The following is a 19,802-nucleotide window of genomic DNA, read 5'->3' on the forward strand; positions in this document are numbered from 1 at the left end:
ATTTTATCAACCTAGTTGAATTTTAGTTACATTATCTGAATGTACTATGTCCAATAGTCCTGTTTTAATATGTGAAATGTTAAAAGTACTTATTACAATATGGCGTACTGTTTTGATGTGTAAAAGAAGAGCTGAGAGTCTGGGTGGTAGCTACATTAGCTCTGTCCTCAGATAAAACTGGAAGCAGAAGAACTGGAAGTGCACTTATCACATGGCATTCACTTCTGCACTCCACTGAGCAGCAGACAGATGTTAACCAATGTTTCCAATCCAAAACGATGAAGTATCTCCTGACAGTCCAGATAGAAAAGGACATTTTACATCTATCCATTAGTCTTGGAAACAAGCCGATGGCTTCTGGGTTCAGCCAAAATATGTTACATCCGCAATGCTGAGTGTCCCCATTTGGCCATTTTTGCATGGCCTGTAACCACTTTGAGTCAGTCCTGGAATGTGAAAGCACTAGCTGTCCTTCAGCGAGAACACAGGGTCCTGGCACCCTCCCCCCCCACTCTCCAGCCAGGGGCTCCACTCTTTGCAATTAGAGTGTGTTTGCTGCTGGCTGTGCTCGCTCAGTGACTGTGTGGGCGATTCTGGATGTGTTCCAGGGCTAGTGGTGCAGGCAGGGGGCTCTTTCCCACCACACATGTGGCTGCAATTAAGAGAAGGAAAGGGCCTTGTTCCAGAGGGCCATTGTTACTGCCCGCGCTCTCAGAGATCCCACAGAGCAGATGCTACTCAAATTGGATTCTTTTTCAGTGCTTGAAGGAGGGAAGGAAAGAAGAAGGAATTCTCCCAGCAGCTATGCTATGTCCCCTCTTCAAGTGGTAAATAATGAGACTCAATATATTTTTGTCTGTCCATTTTCCAGCCCACTGACATAAGCTTGATTGTATACTGTGGGATTTTTTCTGCCTTTGAGACAATTTTTTCATGTGAACTCTCTAAATTTAATTTTTATTTTTAAAAAAAAGTGCCAAGGATGTTACATAATTCTGCTGGTTTTCAGCACAGTTTTACACATTCCATTTTGCAAAGACATATTACAGTACAACACATACAAATGATTTAGCTCCTGTAAGAAGAATCTAATCTGAAACTTCTGAAGTAATTTAAATACAACATATTCTTCATTATTCTAAAGAGCAAATATACATTATACATGAGAGCGAAGTGTGGCACAGAGCTAGTATAGTACATACAAGAGCATCTCTTCACATTAGTGATAATAGCGAGTGTATAGTGCCATAATGGTAGATTCACATTTCAGTGAAGCTGGAGGTAACCCAGTGCACTTAAAAGCCCATTAGTCCCTGAAGAAAGACATTAGCTGTGGCCATGAGACCCTTTCTACATGTCGCCAGTAAAAACAGTCACTGAAAAGTAAACAAAACACTTGTAAGAACAAACTTGTGGCTTGGGAAATGTTCCACAGAATCACTTCAGTGTGAGATTCTTTTTCTAAGCTAACGGAAGAAAATGTAAGATAACTGAAGAAAATGTGGGATACCTGACATATCCATTTAAGAACTCCATGGTATGTTTAACTCTTTCACATTTAAATATATTGAGTTTAGTTTATATATAGTATTTATATGACTTTTTTCCTCTTACATTTTCTTCTTGCTTTACAGATGTACCCATTAAACAATAATGCACAGGCAAATGCCAAATAAAGATAAAGAAGAAAACAGCAACAGCAACAATAATAACAACTAGATGGGCATTTTGAGAGCACATACATCTGCCTGTCTACTACAGTGATGTTTGAGGTGGCTGTTATGTTTTGCTTTATGTTTAGTCACGGTACACCAATCACTTAAATCACGATGGGTTCTTACATGCACAAAGAATTCAGCTGATTTTGCCATAGACACCTCTTTTACTGACCTATCTCGCAATGTTAACAAAAGTTAAAAATAATTTGTGTATCCGCCCTGTGATTCAGATCCGCTCCAAAATGTAATTATTAATAAATAAATAAATATAATTATAATAATTATAATAATAACATGACTTTAGTTCATGTCAATTTCACACAGAAAATAGATTTACACACTGATAACTGAGAACAGGCTGAGTTAAGTGTCCACTGTACTTGCGTACAACAGACCCACCATCAAATGTTGTGTGTTTACTAGAATGGACGTTTAAATGTGCTTTCATTGGTGCTTACTCCAGTAATTGCATCCTTGGTAATTATCCTTCATTCTCTCAAGCTAATGAATGTTTTAATGCTCACATTAGAGCATTCATTTAGCACATAACAGCATTTTGATTACTACAAGCCAATTAAGATCAATTTTGCTTTGTGACCTTTATGATCCAGGCTGAATGCCCCAATTAAATGTCATGAACGATGAACCATAAACTTCTGAGAGATGGAATTGAGATGTGGAAAAGTGATGTACAATTTGCCACAGCATGCATGTATATGCTGTAAACATCTCCATATCTCTGCTACAAACACATACTGTGGATCAAATGAGCAATTTGTTATCTGCTTTTGACATGCAACCTGCAGTATCTTCCCATTAATTGCATTATTCATATTCACCACATCTGACAAAAGATTCTGCTTCCATCCTGCATGCCTCCAGGAATGTCATTACCATTCTCTACAGAATCGCTACTTAGGTTTTATCCTTTTCCCACAGAAGCCAAAAGTGAAGTAAATCATAATGAAGACAGCAAAGGACAGCTCTGCTCTCATTTGTCCTGCTCAGTAATAATAATTCATAACCCCGGCAACATATAAAAGGGATAAATCCAAAAAAGACATATGGTCCAAATCGATTTATTCATCATGGCAGCCCACCACAGAGCCACTCCCTTCAACAGTCCGTGCTAATTGGCCTAATGTATGAATAATGTGTTGGACTAGCTATTAAGGAAATCTATCTCTGTTGTCTCAGGTCTGTGGCAGTAGTATGCAGGAATCTGCATGCTGCTCTTTGCCATAGTGTTGTCTGAAGCCTCTGAGGTGGCAACAATCAACCAAGACTCAGATATACATAATGGATGAGGAGAAGCATGCCAAGTAACCAGCTGGCATGATATAAGGAGAGGGCTGTGTTCAGCTTTAGACAAATGTGCAGAGACAGTCCAGCCCATATGGATCGGCTTTGGGAATCCAGCAAGGTTAACACTCTCTTGGAGCGGCACAAGGTTTGACTGAGCCTCTTATGGGAGAGGATGAGATAGAGGTCCTTCTTATCGTTTACACTCTCACCAAAGATACATTAAGCTATTGAGCTGTCACCTGCCCACTATTTTCTTTGCACCACAACCACATCTCTTTTCCTCCTTTCAGGTCTTTGATGAGACGTGACATTGCTGTGTAGACAAATCGTAGGTCACAATTTCTCCCATTGGGCATATAAACTAATAGTGTAACATTGTGATCCTTCTTCTGTTACATATTGCAATTAAATTAACAGAAGGTTAATTGGAGTACTCTTGTCATTAAAGGAGGCTGTCCTTAACAGCAAAATGACAGCATCAGTACTTCAGTTCAAATTTGTTAAATGACCCGATTATACTTTATACTTACTTTAGCCTATAATGTTTTTTGGGTGACACTGTCATAGCAAAGCAAAACCTTTTATGGAGGACGTTGGGGTCAATGGTTAATTCATATTCTGTTCCCTACCAACTGTAAAAATGTGTTTCTTTTAACCATCTAACCTAATCAATCTTTAATTAATCTAACCATATCCAGATAGGGGCGCTTGATAGCTCACCTGGTAGAGCACATGCCCCTTGTACAAAGGCCTTACAACAGTAGCCTGGGTTTGATTCCGACCTGTGGCCCTTTCTGCATGTAACCCTCAGCAGCAGTTACTATCAAATAAAAAAGCAATAAAAGCCCAACAAATTATCTAAAAAAACAACAACTAAAACAATTAAACACGTAGTTTAATTGGTCTACAATTAACCAAACCTTCACCATAGAGTTGGCAGATCAGAAAACACAGTTTTGGAAAGCACCAACAAACAATCTATTCTGTCTTAGGTATTAAGAGCTGCATTACGGGCATTCATGTATGGATGATGTTTGATGCAAAAGATACACATACTTGCTTTTCCTACTGTTACACTGGAGTAGACTTATGGTATTCAGTGTCTTTAAAATTCTGAAAAGACAGAAATCCCTATTCTCCTTGGCTGTAAAAGCTGCTCTTTGGGGCTTTTTTCATATTCTCATTTGTCAGACCTGAATTAAAATGGAACAAATTATAGTTGGGGCAAAGATCAGATTTTGTCTTACTTTACCCAGCAGCTGTCAAACTCAATTGATATAATACAGAACTTCAGCTTCTTTAAAAATGTTTCTCTTAACTCCACTATAGCTGCTGAAAAGGATTTAAAAGGTCATTTTAATGCTCTTTTTCATCCCTCACTATTTTTATCAAACTCCAAACACATCCAGACTAATGCCCTTATCTTTAATACCGAGCTTGAGGGAAACAGCAAGAGCAGATTTTTAAAAAATGCCTCACAGAGCATTTTGTCTTATTTAAGACAGAACAGCAGATGTATTTTTATCATCATTACTTGTATGTGTTAAACATCCCGGATTGGGAAAAAAAGCTGAGTTCCCTTTGGATTACACATGCACAATGACGAACTACCTTGTGAGGAGAGAATGGGGGAAACTTGCATGTGCATCAAATGGTAACATATGGCTATGCTGTCATGGACACCCAGGCGGATTGTAGTGAGCAGAGAGATGGAAAACAGACACAATAGACAGAGACAAAAAACACAGGGGAAAGGAAAGGTTTATCTAAACATCAGGCAAAAAAGATACCAAAACATCTAAACACTGAGAAAAATAAAATGCAACGTAGCTGCATTAATCCAATCTACTCAATGACAGCAGTATATGACCAGCTGCTCATCAGAGGAAAAGAACAGCCTCAAGCTCAGCCAGTCTGCAGTTAGTTGTTGGACTGAAAGGTAGCATAAGGTTGAATCTAACATTTTTCATTGGCTCCTACAAGAAGGTACAACAAATGGGAGAAGAAGGACAGTTGCAGCCCTCTGCCAAGCAATTAACTGGTGATTTGGCACAGCAGAGATTTCTTCCCAGGTGTCCCACCCTCTTCCTCGCATGAAGCCTGTGTTGTTCCACGCCTCCCGTTTCTCCTGATGGCCTCACAGGCATCGTATTAGTTGTGCCAATAAAGCTTTTCATTTGGCTGTTTAGAAGGAGATGGCGAGGAAGTGTTCCCACACTTAGCCCTGGCAACCTCTGCTGAGTGGACCACATTCATTTTGTCATCCGTATTGCTCTGGAATAGGATTCTGTCATGCAATATAAATGGATGGCCAAAAAGGGCAAAGTGGCTCATACATACGTTCTCCAAGCCCTCCTTACATGTTTGTAACAGCAACATTCTGGATTTATATGTGGATGAAGATTACTTGTATTCACAGGAGATGAGAAATGTGAACAAAACACAGTTAACTTGCTTATTTTAGGCTAAATCAAATAACTAAAAGATATGATTTAAATTGTTTACCAAGTGTTACACCTCTTCAAAGTGCAAAGAAGTGAAGGTTTTCTGATTTTATTTCTGACATAATCTATAATAATAATTCTGAATTTTCAAAACTGGTTCTGCAAATTCAGGTATTCAAATGTTACATACTGTATATTGTACACCAGAGAATACAGAAAAAATAACAATAAAAAAAGAATGCTTTTGGTTCAATGGCTTTTACTTGAATTCAAATCTTTTGGGCACATTCACACCATTGACACAAGAGTATATATTTAAGATTCAGTTAACTTTCGTTTAATTGTATTTGGAAGTAATTTCATCTAATAAAACACCTTAGACCTCATTACTAAATCCAATCACTTGCAAGGGATAAAGTATTTCTTCAAACCAGACTGTGACTCTCATTCTGCTGGTTCACTCTGGCGTCTCTCTCTCCTATCAATTGTTATTCAAAGAGAAAGTTAATCTTCAATCACTGAACCAATGATATTGTATTAGCAGCTACAGCATAAATGAAATGGGTAATATGCTGTGAGAAACACTGAAAGATGAACACCCCAACCCTTACAAGACCAGTCCACTGTTATATTCCCTTTCACCCCAATTCCAATTTATCAACTCCAGACTTTTGTCACCTTTAAATTGGATTTGGCTGGTGAGAGCACATTATAATTCATTCTGGCTCAGGCCTTGTTTCACGAGGTTGCAACAGTGCACTTCCTTTTCAGTGACATCCAAACAGCTATACAAATGTAGGGCAGCTAAAATGCTAATTAAGCCCAATCATCTCACAATCCACAGGCGTCACTGTGCTGTAAAGAACATTGTCAGTATGTTGCGTGATTACAAAACTTCAATTCAAAAACAGTCTATTTCTGTTTAGTTTGTGCCCTGGGACATCAATGGAGACATAAATTCATTAAAAGTCTGCTTTGACGTGTAATGCATTTCGCTCTTATCCTGTCTTTTTCCTGTATTTAGTCAAATTGAGTGCTTGCAGGCTGGCAGGCAGGCAGGCAGGGACAATTTTACACATTACAAATTTGAAAAATTGATGAAGAAGACTCCTGTAGTAATATAACCTGGCAAAGACATCTTTATCATATCTCATCATTTTATCATTATGGCCATTATCCGCAGGAATATTACTCACCTTTCTTGTCCCCAAAGAATAGGGTCTGTTGTGCAGGGTTTGACCACTGGAGGGAAGTGTTATCATTGTAATCCACACGACAGGTCATGTTGGCTATGGCCCCCTCCACCACCGTCACATTCTGAGTAATAGGGAACTGACCTTGGCTACCTGTGGGATTATGAAACAGAGTTTGAGGTCATGGGCATGACAGGAATATGTTGTTTTTATCGTCTTTTCATTGAACCACACTAATGTACTATTCAGACTTGACACCTTTCAAAGTTAATGTTCTGTGATCATACTCATCATATATATTCATTACATCACAGTAAACCAAATATAGCTTAATGGAAGTCTGGTTGACATGGACTCCAGGCTTCGACAGCTGTTGGAGCTAGAAAACAGTCTTTTTTTATGCTGGAAACAATGGTAGGTTTTACTCTTCCTGAGTGCCTTCCTCGTTGCCTTATTGCAGGGCCCTAATTGGTAGCATGGCCTAATTAGAGGTAGTCATGTTCTGCTGTAGAGTCTAGAGCTGCAGCTGGGTGGTAAATTGACACATAATCCTAGACACTGTGGGCCTTCGATCCGAGCGACCGCCTTGCCCTGAAACAGCCGCTCGTCACAGTGTGCAGAAGACAACCAAATGAGGCCTAATCACCCAGCCTTGCTGGATTTTACCTTCTTATTTCACATTTGTACATGTCGTCTCAGCAAAGTCCCCTAATTACATTGCAAAAGCATTTCTATCCGGCCTGTGTTTTATTGAACTCTGCCAAGCCTCAGAAACAGATGTCTAAAACCAATTTACTTTGTGAGAAGACAAAGTGTAGGCTAATATGAGCCTGACCAGACCGGCCCCTTTAAGGATGACAACATTAAACAACAAATGTGTTAGAGCACTTGAGTGCATGCTTGATGCTGGATGTGCTGTATTTGGATGGGACCATCTCGTTGTCCACAAGCTAATCTTTGTGCATGTTTTCTCTTGATGTCACAGCTTTGTTTTCCTCTTGTAATATGCCTGTATGTGAAGGTGACATTGTCTCTGCCTCTCACAGGTACAGTTCACCACAGGGACATTTCAACTAAGGGAGCAGCTGTCTGCCTCATTAGTCCAGCTCAAATGGGGAAGCAGAGGAGGCTGGGACAGCCAAAGGTCTGTGGACCTTCCTTGACCTCGATTGTCCTGATGGAGACCATTGTCAGCTAGAGGTGAAGGTGAGGCTGACTATAAATAGTAATGGAAAAATGATTCCAATAGTGCACATAACTTATCTGCTCATTACACCCAAACACATCAACAAACACATCCCTATTATAATAATTCAATAGCACTTGGCTGGATATTAGCTAGGTAGTCCAACAAAACCAGCATCATATAAAAAACAAAAATTAAAATGAATGCAGATTCATTGTAGTGGGTACCATGTGGAGGTGTTATTGTCAATTCCTGCATAACTCTCAACTTTTTTTGTCACTTCATCTACTCCACCATCTCTCCAGTATCTTTGCTGTCTGTCTCCAGTGTATACTGCTTACTATTCACAGAAATGCATTGAAAAAAGGAAAATCCAAATTGAAATGAATATAACTCTCAATCCCTCAGGTTTTCAGGGTTATATAGGATTGCTTTAGCAAAAACCTGTTGCTGAAATTCATTTTAATTATGCCTGCAAGGCCAATAAGGGCTGTTCACATAATCAGATATACGGCCGTGTCGTGAGGGTTGTTTTTCAGTGCAGGTTTGTGTGCACTGCAGCTAACTGTACTTCACCTAATGCATTCATGAAATTCCACTGTCTTGACATTCTGTAGCAGTCTAGAGTGTGGAAAATGCTGTCCTTTTTGTGGAAACATAATCCCCAGCCCCAACTACAGAGTGTATTTCTTTTTTTTTTTCCCAGATGGTGATTGGAGGGCGGTCAGCCTAACTTTTACAGTACAGTGCCAAACAATATTCTACAAAGTCACTGAACCACAAACTGCTTCACTGTGCTGTGTGACCCACACTGACCTCGCTTTAAAGGAGCATATGTTAAGGTGTGTGACAAGGAGGGATATTCCACAACATATTTGATTAACTTGTGGCCCAATTTTTACAAAATAATATGTGGTAGCACTTTACATTACAAGTCTGTAATAAGAGTTGTAACATGTTGACATCAGGGGATTGTTGCAATACAGACCTTCTCTTGTGTGACACAGGTAGTCACTTACCGGTGCACTGTTGCATGTGCTCAATAGGACCACTAAATACTTAGTGGTCCTATTAGCTGACTCTACCTGGAGTGGGAGATCGAAGGATAGGGGGGAGTTTGAACACAACTAGCGTAGGAAATTCAGGAAATTCTGCCAAAGAGCGAGGCCAGAATAAGCAACAGAACCAAAGCAGGGCAAGCGCGTAACAGAACCGGGCTCACAGCCTCCTGAGGCCAGCTGATTTACAGAGGCTCTGATTAGGACTATAACTCTGGGGATGAAGACACGGCTGTAAAATGACACAGGTGTACATTATACAATTAATGAAATCATACAAAAAAAACTGACGACACCTGACTAATTATGGCAATGAACACAAATGGTGAACACAAATAACATACAGTAACAAGAAAAAACAGAACATGATGGATGATTTGACAAAATTTACACAACACATACAAACCATATAACTTGGTATAACTCAGCTTTAATGTTAACTGTTATAATTTGCTAAGATGTAATACAATGTGCTTCATAAATTAAACAGAAAAAAATAAACATTTGACATAGGCTCTACACTGAGAAATTGCACAGAGGCATCTTCTCAAGACAAATTTAAAAACTAAAGACTATTGTAGACAATAAAGGCTAATCTAATCTAAACAAAGCACACAGATAATTAAATAAGAGACACATTAAACAAAAGAGATATTTGAAAACATGTGCACAAAAAAAATCAACACACTGTGGCTTTAACAGTAAATAAAGAATACACACTGTAGGTAAGGAAATATACAATAAAAGCTTCTAGGTAAAAGTGTAGATTATGTTGAGCCATGGCAGTCCTAAAGTGAACCCACTGAAAGGGAACAAACAGTTCTGAGAGAAGTAATGGAGGTATGAAGGTTGTCTGCTCTACTGATGATCCAAGACGACTCAGTGAAGTGATGGAATGAGGAATAAACCTGCACTTTTGCAATATGCCTTAGGGGAGGATAGGCCATCCCTTAAACACAAAGCATATCAGCTCTACAGGCTAAAGGACTTCAATACTGTGCATTGCTGTATCCTTTTTCCAGTGCTTAGATGTATTATAGTGAACAAGAGTGAACGACTTATTTTCAGTCAAGGCCAGCTGCAGGTTGACAGCCTCCACATATTTACAGTAGACAGCATGCAACCTGCCTGTCATGACAGCGAATAGGTGATGTGAGGATTAAGTAACCTGAGATATCTTGATGAAAGTAGCTGGCGCCCTCTGAAACATGAATACCATTAGCGTTTGCTTTTTTCATGCTAGCAACTTCCCTCCTTCAATCCATGAGTATCATGGAGTGCTATAGTAAAAGAAAAATTCAATATGTGATAAGTCACATCGGTGTTTCTCTCTCCCTCTCTGTCTTCATTTTTCCAATTCAGCCTCCCTACAGCGTCCCATAAAGGGAGGTTAAGATTAAAAACATGGAATGATGAACCCTGAACTGAAAATGAACTGATTTTTACATTAAAATTTAACTTAATCAATTAAAATCCTAGCTTTTTATTGTTTTGTTTTTGTGTGTATGTGCTTTTAATCAAAACATTTCCAACATCAGCCTGCTTATGGGCCCAGCTCTTAAAGCTATAATTGGTCCCTTGGCAGTGCTTTCCCCTTTCACAGTTTTTTTTTATGACAGTCACATGGATCTGAGAGCTGCTGTTTTTTTTAGTGCTAAAGCAAAGAGCCCACTCCAGTGAAAGCTGAAACTGGCAATATCATCCTGAGCTGGGAGATTATGGTCCACATTCAGGTGGGCCACCAGCACACTGATCATCAGTCACAATGTCAGCACACACGAGATTAGTCAAGTTGTTTGCTGTGCTTCACAGTCAGAATGCTGCTGACACATCTCTCCACTGTGACATTAACTTTCATACAGAATCGAGTGACACTGCCTCATGAATCAAATATTTACCTGCACATCTGAAATTAGGTAGAAGTGTAAATGGGGCATAGAGGATAGCATCTTCATTGTAAACACAAATATTTGCTGATTAAATTTGAAAGGGGAACCATCGAAACAGATGTCTGATAAACACAGACTAGATGTACGTAGGTGTCTGCTCTTCATCTCTACACATTTTTAGCTTGCGATGAGGTCTGTGCAGCAGGTGTAGAATATAAATATGAATACAGATGTTCAGAATGGCTGGCTGTTGAGTGTGCATTAACAGTAAACTATTTCATTTCATCTCAACCAGCCTCTCTTCATGCTGTTATCAGAATGCAGCTCAGACCGTAGCCTGATGGAATCTGAGTCTGACAATATTAGAAGCCAAGAATATGATACTTAGGTTATTGATTTTGTCTTGAGGTCTGGGTGGGTATCTAGAAAATGTGAATATGAGTAAGATAGAAATCTTTATGACTGTACTTAAAAGGAGGATTAAGAGAGTTAGCTGATGAATGTAAATGTTGAGTGTCTTATCATTATTGATGATGTGGAAATCTTTTGGTTCTGTTTTGATATGATACTCGTGGAAAATCAAGGCATGCTGGGAAACCAGGTATGAAAACTGGATGTGGATCATTTGAGAACCATGTTGCATATATAATTTCACTGGCTTGTCTAATGGCCACTGATCCAGGGTGCAAGGTGAAAAATACTAGGAACATCTCTGTTGAGAACAGAGAGTTAGTAGAGGAAGAATGAGCCATACCACCCCAAAAGCCTTTCTCAGTTTCAGCTGACTGCACCAAATAATGGAAAGCAGTGCCTTGATGAATGGCTGGAGAGCAGTCAAGCACACCACTGCAGAATAAACTGTAAACTGCAGGCAGGATAAAAAGAAAACAAATAACTCAGAAAATAGTTCAAGAAATAGCCAATGCCTCCATTCATTATGAAATAAAAACGATTATTAATTTTCATATGAAATGAATTCCAGGCAGTTTATCAAACCACAAGTTCACCTCTGGTGCTTGATTTTACAAGGGCTTCTTTGCAAATAGAGATGTTGGAGATGCTGAGCTCCCTTCTGCATGCTAATGAGTCATGGCAACTTCATGCAGTGCCTGCCAGAAACAAAATGCCATATAATATCATGTCTCTAAAAATCCCATGTATCTGTACTGAAAAGGGAATATCTGAAATTGATTTATTAGTACTGTACATGTAAATGGCTGTACTCTTCATTAATGTAGTTACATGTGATATTGTTATTATGTCAAACAGAAATGGAGATCAATATTTCTCTCTTATCTAGACTTAATTATTGACATGACAATTTAGTCAATATCCTTAAAAAATAATTTAAAGAAAGATATTTGAATGTTTGCACTAAAACTAAAAGGTATGATAAAAACATAAATGGATGAATGTCTGAAATTGTTTCATTTCAAGGTATTCTTTCTCAAGTAGTCTGACAAGTTATCTTACAAATAAACAATTAATCTGTAATTTACAGACATCTAAAATGTACCTTGAATCACAGACAGCCGTGTATGTGAATTATATAATAATATTCATGGCTGTCTGTAAATGATTATAAAACAACCAAAACTGTTTTTTAACAAAAACATTCATCTTCAACTTGTGTACACAGTACATGCTGTGAAGCTGAAAACTAAAAGTTTAGAAAATAAAATCAAATGTCTTGCATTAATACTCACAAGGTATTTAAACAGACAATATACTCTTGAGAACATAGTAATTAATCACTGAAATTGCTGTGACTTGACAAAATTGTAATTAATTGGCTAACTCTAAACTGTGTGGCCTATTTGCCAGCATGTTGAGAAAGAAGGAAGTTGAACATCCGCAGTGTATAAATATTCCATTTAATTAAAACTTGAGGCCTCTTGTGGTGTACATTCCTTGGTGGAGGGAACAAGAAATAATGGAGCTTGCTGTCTCCCATGTGAGACAAATACAGACATCTCTCTGTTCCAACTCAGTGTGAAGTTTTGTAAAAGCGTGACTTACATTTTTTTCTTAACATCCTGTTGGATTCTGAGTGTTACTCCTCTTTTACTTGTGTTGGAATAACCTGTCCTCACTTGGCTCAGTCACTTTCACCACAATAACTAATAGACACTTTATCACATATGGCACATCCACCATTCATTTTGCCTATTAAATTCTTGAAAGAGGTCACACAGGTTACACCAACTACATTCCTTGCTTCAAATAACTCCAGGACTAATGGTTGTGTCCCATGTTTTACAATCTAGTATAGCCTTATCTGAAGAAACCCAACCTTGATTCAACCTTCCTTACTTACTAAAGACCTATTGCTTTTTATCTCAATGATTCTGGAGAAAATCATTTTGAAGCAAATCTTGGCATGACAAATAAGATATTCTGATATATAAGATGTGTGCTCTTCAGTAAACAAGGAAATAACATATTTGAACATTTTCTCAAGAACTAATAAACATCTCACTCAAAGTTATGAATGATTTCAGATGGGAATACTTCAAATAGTTTGCACAAAATTCTTTGAATTGATAACCCTGATTCCTGCACCTCTTTAGTTACATGATCTGTACACCAAGGCCCAATTGTGGGACCACATTTCTCATTATACATTACATTCATACAGATATTTCCTTCAAGTGTACGTTAGAGATAGGCAGCTACTGTATGTCTGTAAAACCAAGTTAACTCTTTTACACACCCTGTTCAGCTTGTGTCCTGGACTACATATCTCAGAATATTCTGTAGTTAAGCCAACAAAGCTGAATTTCCTGTCATTTCAACTGAATGTTTTTCAGAATTGCCTTTAACCTTCAATACACATGTTCAATACAACTTAATTGTTGGGTGACATTCCTAATTTTAGTTTAGTGACCTTTTTCTCCAACTAGAGAATCCTGCCTAGATAAAATTGCTTGATAATTTTCTTGTCTTGTAGCTGTCATGGTTTCTATGAGAATCTAAAGTGGGGGATATACTCAGTTTTTAACGATGTAAACCAAGCAATTTAACGCATCTGAGGACCAACGTTCTGAACAGATGCAGGATAAACAAGGCAACCATCATGTGCACATTAACGGGTAGATAAGAGCAAGTACATATATCCCCGGCCAAAGGATAGAGAGTGTACAGCTTTGTTTCAGCAACCAAGCGGCCAATCAGTATAACATCGAGCAAGGCTTTTGACCAGGACTAAGTTAAGAAGCCATAACACACCTTCTTTGGCAACCTATTTTTTTAACTGATGTCAAGATTTTATTGATAACTTTTATGACTTGTCAAGGCCTTGCCCTGAGCTATGTCTCTGACCTTTTGGCCCCTCATGAGTCAAGAGAGCAGCTTTAACACCACAGACAGGGCTCTTGGCAGTTGCTAAGTCTAGGCTCAAGATGAAAGATGACTGGATTTCACCGTCAGGACACCTAGGCTCTGAAATGTCCTGCCAGACAAACTCAGACTGCTAAATCAGTATCGTCCTTTAAAATCACCTTTAAAATCCAATTTGAACAAAGAGGCCTTTTCAAATTTTCAATGTTAAATTTAAATATGTGAAGCCATGTATAAATGGCTTCCAAGTTATCCACAGTTGTCCACTTATAACCGACATACCAGCACATTTCAGGATTTTTTAATCTTTTATTGTCATATTGCTGCAAATAACAGTACTCTGAAGTTATAATGAAATCCAGGTGAATCTGTTTCAATCAAACCGGGCTCTGTGATAAAATCCTCTTTTTTTGGCATCTTGGGAGCTGTAACAGCGCAAAGGTACTGGGTTCACCCAGCAAACAAGGGGATTTCTTTCTGTTTGAAGAAAATCTAACTTTAACAGTTGAACAGCTTCAACTTCAACTTGAAGCAAGTTTAAATCTGATCAAAGACAAATTGACAACAGAAGCAGGGACTGAAAATTGGCAGCTTTTCATTTCTTTTTCTCATTTCTCATTTTTCACAGCACAAGCAACATCACATACGTACAAAACATTTCAGAGTAGTTTTATTAATGTAATGAAAGCACACTTCTGAGTATATCATCATGTTTTTAGTGAAGCATGGTTGAAAACATATTTTAATGGTGCCACAGCATTGGTTTCAGATTTCCCCTGGACAGAAGAGCTGATGTTTCTCTTAGACCAAATACTTCCCAACTGTACAAGTAGTGCAGCTCTAAAACCTTTTAAATAAAGTATGCTCTTGTGAATAAAATAAAATGTTTATTTTTTCACATGGATGTACTAACCTTACTTGCGGTTTGTTACACAGAACCATCTGGGAAGTTGTCGTTGGAAAAAGTTTGGAAAAGGGATGAACCTCTGTCTATCACCGTCTATCACAGGTGAACTTCAATGAACCATATAACGTAGTCAAACTCTCTCCAAGCAATTGAGGAGAAGAGCAAAAACATATTTCAAAGCCTTTAGTGCTGTTCATTGCTTTTCTTCCAAGGAGAAATGCTAATGGAAAGGTTCAAGTAAAAAATCTAAATCAGATCAGTTTTGTTTGAAAGTTACGGGTCTGGGCATGTATGTATTGTTCAATTCATTTGAAATAGGCTATGAGACCAAAAAGGCAAGCACAGAAAAAAAAATTCAAATTTTGTAATTTGGAGGAAAAAAAGCCCAGTCAGTCTTGGAAATAGCAAGTAGACAGGAAAGCCTACAGAGTATCCACAGCATTTTTTTGGACTGCTGTATGGGAGCATTACAAATTTAGTGTTACCAATGACAATGACTGAAATAAAATGCCGACTGTATGCAAGCACTGTGCAAAACATGCAACCATTTGCGTTAACTTTACCCCATTGTGTCCACTGACAACACAAGAGGAAAGAATCTGGTAGGTAAGAGCAACTCCATCTACCTGCCGCATTTTAACAGCCACCATGCACATTCAGAGAAAGCAAAAGCCATAACTAAAACATTAGGGGGGTTTACAGTGAAAGCTATGCAGCCCTATGCAGTGATGTAGGATGCAGGATTTCAGCATATGGAACATAATGAACATTTTAATAAAAAAATGAGATGGATACAAGACCTATTCTTTTAATTAAGATTTAACAATGAAGTGTGTGTGAAGTGAAGTTTAGAGTGTTATGTTCCTTATGTCAATAGCCAGGATTTTTTTAAGACAGTTTCACACAATAGTTTAATTTTTAAAAAAAAAATTCTGATTATTTTGACAAATCTACAGCTCAATACAAGATCCCCCAAGCCCTACACTTTCATTCATCGCCATTATTAGGGCATTGTCAGACATGTGTGTTACCACAGAACCAGACTGGATTCAGTTTGTTCCTACAGTATTTTAAAGACTGTTAATTTGACTGTTTGTGATTGATTCTAAAATGAGTAACTGGGATTTGTGTTATTCCTCTCTTACATAAGAGGGAGAATCTATACACTATCGGTCCAAGATAAAAAAAACTGTCATCAAAAATTGATTAAAACTGTGTAGTTCTCAACCCCAAACTTGATGTAACAGCTCAGAAAGACACATAATCAAGCCTAGGAGTGTCTGTCTCGGGCTGTCCTGATAATGGATGCCTGTCACATGATTCTCCACAGTGGTACTGATATTATCGTTTAGTATACCATTTGTGTGGTCTTCCTGCCAACACTAACAACACCGCTCCCTGAAAGGGAGTGAAGTGGATTAGACTAATGCTGACCCTTCTGTGGAAGACTACTGAAAATGAATACACACAACCCTCCATTCTAAAACACTTTAACCAGTGCACACAATGGTTCAAGAAATATACCAAACAAAGCCATGTATACTCAACTAATCCACAAAATATGTCCATAATGAAAAAAAAAAAAAAAAAAAGTCTAATTCTGATGAATATATAGTGAGTATGGAACAGAACAAGAACAGCCTCTGCAGTCAATGGCAGCTGCCTCTATCTGCCAGTTAGAAACAGACAGCAAAACTATGAATTCCTCCGCACATTAATATTCCATACTGTATGTTACTGGAGTGCACCAACACTCTCTTTGAAGCATATCATGTAAACAACATGTTCCATTCACTAGAGTCCAAATAAGACCACTTTGGAAAATTCAGACGAGATGTTGCCAGTATGCAGAATACTAAGGCATGCAAACCCCTTCTGTGGTTACTGTCTGTCACAATTTTAAATAGTCTTGATATTGCAACAGCTTTGTTAGTAGCTGCTACTAATTGCTTGTTTACTTTGGGCATATGATGGAACATATAAAGCTCATGTGAGTAGGGAAAGTGAGGAAATGATGTGGAAATTATGAAATGTATCTGTTTCAAGAAACGAAAATATGAAGACCTTCTGATTTAGTGTACAATGCAAAACTACACATTTCAACTAGACATTGAAAAGCTAAGCACAGTATGTAAACTATATGCATGCATACAGGCACAATAATAAACAACACCAAAAACATAAAAACAGCATGATAAAGCTGACTACACCCATCATGTGAATAATATCTGAATATAATGTGCTTTCTGACACATTCATTAACTTGCCTTAAACGGTAAGTGTTGATAAAGGAAATGCTTTGGAAGTTAATGGTTATGAAAGTGGACAAGACAAGCTTCTTTTATCAATTGGCCCATGAAGTAACCCCATCATATCTGATTGTTTTCACCTAAAATGGCCTTTTCTAAACAGCGTTAAGAGGAAAAACACGGGCAAAAACATATTTCATGTAATTTATTTTTATAATGACTGAAAGGTCATACCTGTCACCAAAAACAATCATTCACGGTGACAGTGTAATTTAAGCAGAAATGCTTCTTTTGTTTATGGAAAACCTGCTGATCTGGGACACTCAATAAGCTGTGCCATTTTAAAAGCTATCAGCCTAGTTGATTGGAGAGATTTAAGCAACTATTTAAGGGCAGCAGCTAATTAGCACTAAATCTGATCCATTAACTGAAGCTAATCTGTAAATTACCTGTCCAAAGTGATACATGTTTGAAAACTATACAACTACTGGTTTGAACATAGTCAGCTTTAGATAATGTCACAATTTAAAATCAACAGGGAACATTTGAAATCTTACTATACAGGCCTTCCAATGCGCAATTCATTCAGTCATAGAAAATCCATATGTAATTAGGGTAAAAGCAAAGGCTGTGATTACTTTTGGCCAGATTAATAATGTGCTCCATGTCACTCTCTTCCCCACCCCGTTCACATCTGACAATAAAGTAGAAAAGCAAAGAGGCTACGGGAGACACTCATAAACAAAAATGGATTCAGACACAATCCAGCTGCAGTTTCTATTTCAACTGCTGTTATAATTTCAGGTGTAAATGGCATCTGGATGTTTTTTGCAAAATCAAACGTTTCTTGCATTATATGTGTCTTTCCGTGGAACCTTATCAAGACACATTCAACTGTATGTATCCTTTATCTGCATTGGGATTGTAATGGATGTAATTTTACAATGCTTCCATCAGCTGTAAACAAGAACAGTTTCCAGCAGATCAGACAGCACAATGCACATGTTGCGATGACCCACCGCCTCAGGACAAGTGCATATCAGCTCTGTATTGTATTCATAGTCGGCACCGTCAGCGTGATCTTAAATGATGCAGTCAGTTGATTGAGCTGTTACGGAGCCCGATGAAGCCTGTTAGAAAGGAAATAACCAAGACAGAGTGAGCTGTCTGTCAGCTTTACCCTCCATCAAAAAGGACATTTGGTGCCTGTTACTGAGTAGCACCTGAGCAAAAGTGAACCTCCCTTGACTCAGAGGTGGTACTGAGCATCGTCTTCCCCTGTGATTTGCCACAGTGGGGGAGGTAGGGGGAAGGTAGGGGGTGGACAATCCACAGAACTGGCAATAAATATCCCAGCTGGGGGAAACTCTTAGCAGTGTTTTTTTCTGCTGTGCAGGAAAAAAAGGAAAGAGGAAAGTGGCAATACATCAGCCTCAGAAAGTGGGTCAGAAACACTGTACTGTCTCCAAGTGAAACAGGAAATTACACATTCAACTGGTGTTACCTACAAGACTGTACATGTGATGTGTCTCAAATGAAAGGATTATGTTTTTTGTCAAATCCTGGTGTTTATAAGCATTCTGATATACAGAGTAACACTGGTAGCGTTTTAAGAGTGCAGTGTCTTCATAGTGACAAACAAATGGCAACAATGAGACAACAACAAGAAATGTTCCTAAGAGTGATCATCCCAACTCAAGAGACTGCTGAATAAATAAATAGATAAATGCTTTAATTAATGGGAAAACAGTTTGACACAAGCTTGGTTGTGCATTATGCAACATATTTTTGCAATAACCACAACTATGGATTATCTTTAAAATGTTGAGGAGCCAAGAAGTGGGACTGAATGAGACTTGTTACCACATGCTCTCCAAATATTACTTACAATATATGAGATATATGCATTCATCTTCAACCTCCAAAAAGCCCACTGAAAAATGTGATCAGAAATATGTTGCTCTTTTAGATGTTCTTTTAGATAAAACCTTATCACACTGAGACTCCTTGCCCTGTCCTCTTAAACGTAACATAACTTCTACCAGAACCATTGTATTTGAACTGCTGTTCAAGTTAACATTGAATGTGCCTGAACATGTCCTTCATAACAGTTTCATAACAGAATTGTAAAAACAACCTCTATTATTTCAGCTTCATGTTTTAACTCTGCCACATGGTTTCCTACTCGTAGAGTTGCTGCATTTTTCTCCCCTTTCCTTGGCAAAAAAAACATTGCATTACAAGTTTTTTTTGCTACTTCTAGCTCAAAAACATGAGTTTGGGATGGCCATGAAATGTTCTCTCATGAAGCAGTTTACCCTCAGTTTACTCAGTGTCTACACTTTAATAAATGATTATTCTTTTCTCTTCCATTTTAATGACAACTGCCAGGCTTATTATTATCCTGGCTTCTGGGCCTTTTTTTTTAACAGTTACTCCGCAAATTACATAGCAATTATTAGCGTGCAATAGGAAAGCTGACAAAATCCATTAATCAATATTCAAGACTGATAC

General features: G+C 38.1%; 1 protein-coding gene across 3 annotated transcripts in view; it reads right to left on the reverse strand.

The window, feature by feature from the left end:
* cadm2b (cell adhesion molecule 2b) overlaps nucleotides 1–19,802 on the reverse strand; it is a 130,781-nt gene that overhangs the window by 22,993 nt on the left and 87,986 nt on the right. For all 3 annotated transcript variants that reach the window (XM_051399464.1, XM_051399466.1, XM_051399465.1), the window contains one exon: nucleotides 6,664–6,813. In XM_051399464.1, coding sequence (XP_051255424.1) covers nucleotides 6,664–6,813 — 150 coding nt within the window. The remainder of the gene's footprint in view (nucleotides 1–6,663; nucleotides 6,814–19,802) is intronic.

This window comes from Dicentrarchus labrax, unplaced genomic scaffold, assembly GCF_905237075.1.
Source record: "Dicentrarchus labrax unplaced genomic scaffold, dlabrax2021, whole genome shotgun sequence".
In the NCBI taxonomy this organism is placed as follows: Eukaryota; Metazoa; Chordata; class Actinopteri; family Moronidae; genus Dicentrarchus; species Dicentrarchus labrax.